Source organism: Epinephelus lanceolatus, chromosome 14 (assembly GCF_041903045.1).
Source record: "Epinephelus lanceolatus isolate andai-2023 chromosome 14, ASM4190304v1, whole genome shotgun sequence".
NCBI lineage: Eukaryota > Metazoa > Chordata > Actinopteri > Perciformes > Serranidae > Epinephelus > Epinephelus lanceolatus.
The window spans coordinates 30,308,603-30,315,035 of record NC_135747.1 but is presented as its reverse complement, the minus strand read 5'-3'; the positions used below and the strand labels follow the sequence as shown (position 1 = coordinate 30,315,035).

Sequence of the window (6,433 nt, the reverse complement as noted above, 5' to 3'; positions counted from 1 at the left end):
TCTGAAATGTGCCATCCTGCATAGTGAGTATATAAAGCTGACACTTCTGTACTGTTGCAGGACTTCTACTTGGCAGAGAATATTTTTACACCATGGTATTTCACTCTGGTAAAGAGCTGAGGACGTCTTCCACCACTGGGAGGCAGTAAAGAGACATCAAAACGCCAACTGTAAAAATGTCAACGAAGAAGAAGAGGCTCCGATCCACTAGGTGGCGCTGTTCACCTTTTACTGAGGGCGCATCCGTCAACAAACAGAGAGAATACGGAAGTTGACGATTGTTTTCAAAGGAGAATATTCTTCTCTGTGCAGACAGTCGCTCTCTTTGTCATTAAACGGGATTTTTTAAGTTTCATATTTTCTCTACAGCTGTTAAAGAGGTATTTGAAGTTGTCAAGCGAGGAAGTCGCTAACTTGGTGACACTGACACGGCGGTTAAACCTGCAGCCTGACTGACAGAGAGGATGCCAGCAGCAGAGGAGGCCCATGGTGGGTTTTTACTCTCATCACAGAGACATGGGCAGCGTTGTAACGTTACACTACCATGGCAGTGTAGTAGTAACTCATTGAGGTCAGCTTAACACGTCGATGTCAGTTATGGTCCCCTTAGCCATTAGCTTAGCCCAAGCTCGTGCTTCATTCAAACACAGATAACGGAACAACCGGTGTTTCTCTAACCTAACCAGCGTTGTTATAACATTCATAATGTCGTTAAAACACTTATCCTTGTTCTTTTGACATTTTATAAATCTCCAATGACTCTTCTAACCAGTTGGGTGAAAAATAGTTCGCCAGTTTGACTATTAAAACAGATTTGAACCCGTTTCCCAAGTAACGGCTCTTTTCATGTCCCAGCAGTAGGTGTGCCGCCATCTTTGTTTTGGTTCAGAAACAGAGGCGCAGCTTTGGGAAACGGGTTAAAACCTTTTTTATTATTGAGCAGACTGAACATATTTTTATCCAGTCAGTTAGATGACTCTTTAAGCATTCTGCAAATACCTTATGTTGGCTAAAATACCCTGAGGTGGAATGTAACTATACATTGATTCGAGTACTGTACACGTTAGAGGTATTTGTACTTTGAGTCGTTTCCTTTTATGATACTTCCTATTTCTACTCCACTACAGTTTGCAAACATACCTTTTACTTTATTTCATTTATTTGACAACTTTAGTCTCTAGTTACTATGCAGATTCAGAATATTAATGCAAAATATAAATTATTTCACTTATGTGCTTCAGGTGTCAACAAAGTCGTGGACAACATCTGTAAGCTTTCTCCAGATCTGCTGGCTGAAGCAGTGAGTATATTTAATCTAGTTGTATATGTCCCCATGCAGGCAGGAAACAAGTCACACTTTTACAAAAAGGGTAACTCGGAAAACAAGTTAGACTTGGTTGATATTTCAGTGAGTAATATAGAAGTGCTTAGAAGAGAAGCACTGCTCACGTCACGCATGTTGTAATTGCTGGGTTGTAGTATTTGATTACTACTACTGAATTTAAACAAACATGCTTCTTTACACTTTACGATTTGCAACAGCAAGTTGTTGTGGAGCAAACCTCTCGGTGGAATTAACAACTGGATGTTAAACACTATATAACAGTGTTCGTTGCAGGATGTGGTGTTGCCGTTAAGGTTCTTCTGTATTTCTAATAACTAATATTATAATCTCCACAGTGTCAGCACATCCTGACTTATCTACAAGGGCACACCAGAGGAGTAGATTCAGCTGAAATTTCTGATGTAAGTCAATGTTTCCTTAGAATATTTTTTAACTTATAGCAACCCATCTTCCCAAGTTCTTCTTTCATGACTTGTTTTTTTTCTTCTTCTCTGGGCAGAGTTTTCAGAGAGCCGGAGTCAGATTTAACAATGAAGCTCTACAGGACATTATGAGATTCCTCATGTTGACATTCAGGTATCTTTCATCCTTGTTTTGCCTCTGAATGGGTTAAAATATGGTAACTGGTGTCTTCTTGCATGTACACACTAATTTTCCACTATGATTCCCAATTTGACAATATTCTGAATTTGATACGGGTCATGTTAAAAGCATTATAGCAGCTAAGCCTAAACTTAAAGCCACTGAGGGGCTGCATTGACAGGTTACTTACTAATTGACAAGCTCCCCTGACCAAACCCACTGCTGCTCTAAGGTGAAAACAAAGAGTCCACTTCTTCTTCTTTGATGCATAATTTATTTATCAGAGCTGTAGTCTTGAATGAAACTTGCATCATTCATGAATCTGTGTCAGTAAACCATTCAAATACACAAATTTTCACCATGACATAGAGCACCATACACCACACCTGACATGGCTCGGTCAAAAAACTCCCCCGTCTAGCAACGTCTGTCTCTCAAAGAATGGTTCCTACCTATATTGGCAGACACTCATGACAATGCAGTGACCCCTACTGGACAAATTAGAAACTTACACACATTTTACACCACAGATGGCTCCTATAAGCATATTCCATTTGGATATACCGAGTTAGGCTCTTTGCTGAATGAAGCATTTTCCAGTTATGATGTGTGGGATATTCTGGCATTAGCCAGGTTTAAGAGCATTCTTTCGACATGTATACAGCACATTGGAAAACATGCATTTCAATTGGGGACCCATGGCCTCCTGCCTGTTGACAGCTGACTCTGTGCATTGTCATGGATGCGTTGTACACAAACCAACTCATCAGCAGTTTGAAAGGCTATGGTGTAGAGATGCATGCCCATAAGAAAAGCCCACATTTCTGGTCAGGAGGAGAAACAAGAGTACTTTTAAACCACTGGTTCCTAACTGGTGGGTCGCGGTCCAAAAGTGGGTCTCAAGTCAATACTGTATGGACCACAAGTGACTCGCCAATGTGTCAAGATTGTCAAAAACACACTTCATTTTTAAGTACAGTGAGTTTCCAGCACAGAGCTTTTATTTTGAAGTGCTGTGTCTTGCTGTAAAGTGAGTGAGTAACTGACAGCTACTTGACAGAGACAGCAAACTAGCTTGATGACATGGCAAGTATGACGCTGAATATATTAAACTGTGTGGACCTTGAACTAAAGACAAAGGAGAAATCTGGACCCTGTGGCTGGACCAGTTGGGAACCACTGTTTTAAACATTAGGAAAGACTTGGATATCACCAGATTTTTGGATACATGCAAATATCGCAAGGCCAACCTTTCCAAGAAGCTGGTAGAAGGAATAAAAGAGGGGGGCTGTGGTAGAAAGCTTTTAAAAATTCCTGGCACAAGCAACCCCTGTTTCCCATTTCTATATTTTGACGTGATTAACGACATGTTAGGGCTGTTATTTGGAGTATGCATGGCTGTATTTAAAGAGAAATATTTGTGGAATATTCATTTTCATTAAACATGTAAACAGCTTATTGGGAATGTTGACTTTTTTAAATTACCGGCAAACACCACAATATTTTGTGCATGTAAACATTGTCAGTGACTCACATTTTGTGATGATTTAACCACTTTTATATTTGGTTATGTGCCTGGCAAAAGGCCAAATCATACATAAAGAAGCACTTTATTGTACTGTAAGGTGTTATAGTTAACATTTGTATCATCAGGTCCGCTGGGAAGAGCAACCTCTCTGCGGATGACCTTGTGTCGAGGCTGGAAGAAGACAGTAACAAGTGGGCCAAAGCTTCCCTTCAGGTGTTGCACAGGTTGTGGACTGAACATGGTGCGTTAGTCCAGGCTCAGCAGAAGGTAGAGGCCACGCTCAGCATCGGCCAGGTACGTCCAGATCTCATTTCAAATACTTTCTGATCTGAACACATCAGTTGTCTTTGTCCAAGGCGGGTGAGACTTTGTTGTTTTGCTGTGTCTTATAGTTAGTGGACATGCAGTGGAGGCTCGGCATGGCAGTGAGCTCCGACACTTGCCGATCTCTCAACTCCCCGTATGTGACTCTGCTGCTGAAGATCGTCGAGCCCTCTGGGCAGATTTGTCACAGGTCTTTTGAGATGACCATTCCACAGTTCCAGGTCTGTATTTGTTGATGTGAATGTGGTGTTGTTGGTGTTATTAGAGTCTTGATTTGATGATTTATCTTTGTCTTTTGCAGAACTTTCACAAGCAGTTCAAGGAGATGGCCGCTGTTATGGAGACGGTATGATGGCTGCAAGCAAGAGTACAATCCAATTTACATGTAACCAACAGAAGAAGAGCTCAGCAAAGGTGTTTGCCTGCTGACTGTCTCAAAATGTGGATACGAATTATTGTAAATTTTAATTGTCTGCTCTGCACTTTCATTTTTAAGCAGATTGCATAAGCTCCTAAATGATTTACTTTTTGGACGCCAAGCTGTTACATTAGTTTGAAATGCCTGTCGTCACTTTGAATGCCAAGATTTAAGTGTACTTCCTCACATTAACTTATCTAGATATCATTAATTTAACTTTAGAGACGTACTGTACACTCAGTTGCCAGTTTATTAGGTACAACTAACTAAAACTAACACATTACTAATACAGCATTTGTTTGGACTCTATGTTTCCCCTCATCTCCTACTGTTGTATCAGAGCATTATTTAGCCAGTCCTTCTGCACTGTTCCACCTGCTTTTTTAACATGTTATGGGTTAAAAATAGTGCCAAACTCACACGCATCACTAATGCCACTGCCAGGATTATTGGTCTCCCCACACCCAACCTGACAGAGTTAAACATCAGGGCCGCTGCACACATTGCAACCTCAGTAGAGCAGGGCATCACACACCCACTCAATCACCACCTCACCCCTCTGCCCCCTGGGCACAGGTACAGAGCACTGAGGTGCAGAAGGGCTCACTGTGGGAAGAGCCTGATCCCTGCAGCCACAGCTGCTTTAAAAAATAGGCCTCGCTGAACAGGCCTGAGTGTGCATTCCTGTCTGCGCCCTTACTGTGATGTCGTCCATGTTGTTTCTGTGTGTTGTGTGTTTGCTGTTGTCTGAGAAGGTACAGTGCTGGGGAAAGAATCTCATCTTGGGTACAATAAAGTGGAAGTCTGTTTTAAATCGATGTTGATTCAACTTCATGGACATTTTGGAGGATATAGTTTGTAGTGCTGTTAAAGTGTACTGCATTATACAGAGAGATCAGGGGATTTTTTTGTTATTTAGTGTACGCTCAGTGGTGGGATGGACAAAATAATAGACACCTGTCCACAAACATCACAATCTATATCCTCCAAATGTCTTTAAAGTTAAATCTACACCCTCTAAATCAGTTAAAACAAAAGCTGAACATTATAATCTTCATGAAGGGAGGAGTTATTGCAGAACTGCTATGTTAGTTTTAGCGAGGTGTACCTAATAAACTCGTAATGGTATGTACTATAATGTACTTTACTACATATATAAATAAAATCATTTTAGTACTTTTCTGCCTTGAATATTTGTGTCATGGCTCGTTGTCTGTAAAGTGTTGTTGTTTCTAATGTTCCTAATCCTTTTTTAAAATTGATTTTGTAATGATAATAAAAAAAAAGAAAAAACTTCTCCCAAATCAGTTAACCAGTTCAATTTAAAGTGTGTAGCCCTATATGGCTGCCAGAGGGGGGCGCTGTTATTTATTTATTTTTTATATTTTTATCTCCATTTCACTACAATTAGTGTTAAACCTTTTAAATGAAAAGTGCAACCAGTCTTTATACAGGTAAGAGAGAATAAGGACAATGAAAAATAACAGCATTAAAATGAAATAGCCCACAATAGATGGATAAAAACAGAGCAAAAGGCGGTTTGAGATGAAAGTAATTTGAAATATATGATATAAAACAGACAATAATATGACAAATATTTACCCATACATACTGTTTTTGTGTTTACAAAATTTTAGAGCATTTATAAAAGTAAAATCATGAAGGAAAATAAAAAGTAGTGTTTTTTTTTTTTTTTTATTAAAAATAATCACATTTTACTAAAGCAAGTCTGCTCCTGTTTAGTGATACAAACATTTCCTTGAGCCACCTCCTAAAACATGGGGACAGTGTTGACTTCCAGTTTAGCAGCCTAACACAAATGTTTTAGCTGCAACCATGCCTGCATGAGGAGCCTGCTTTTGATGTGAGCCTTTCAGAGCAACCAAATATTGCCAAAGAACAATCTGGCTGAATGTTTATTTTAATTTGCTTGGAAAACCAATTAAATATGTCACACCAGAAATGACCTATAACTGGACAGTGCCAGGAAAAGTGTGACAGTAATCCTTTGGCAGTTACACATCTGTCACATGTAGGAAAGACTGATTTCAATATCTTGATTAGTTTAGTTTTAGAATAATGCCATCTATATCAGATTTTAGATTGAATTAACCTGAATCTGGTTTGATAGGACAGCCGTGTATATTGGACAAACACTCCTCTCAGAGTTCATTGGACACTTGAACACCCAATTCCTCGGCCCAGACTTCCCTGAGATGCATTTGCAGGTTCCATA

The 6,433-nt window shown here is 39.7% G+C and overlaps 1 protein-coding gene across 1 annotated transcript; it reads left to right on the top strand.

Annotated features, from left to right (window-relative positions):
- Positions 1-235: 235 nt before the first annotated feature.
- commd6 (COMM domain containing 6) lies at positions 236-5,388 on the top strand. Its single transcript, XM_033615569.2, has 7 exons — positions 236-489; positions 1,242-1,300; positions 1,681-1,746; positions 1,845-1,921; positions 3,581-3,749; positions 3,848-4,000; positions 4,081-5,388. Exons 1-7 carry the CDS (start codon positions 465-467, stop codon positions 4,129-4,131), a joined length of 600 nt encoding a protein of 199 aa, XP_033471460.1. The 5' UTR covers positions 236-464; the 3' UTR covers positions 4,132-5,388.
- The last annotated feature ends 1,045 nt before the right edge of the window (positions 5,389-6,433 follow it).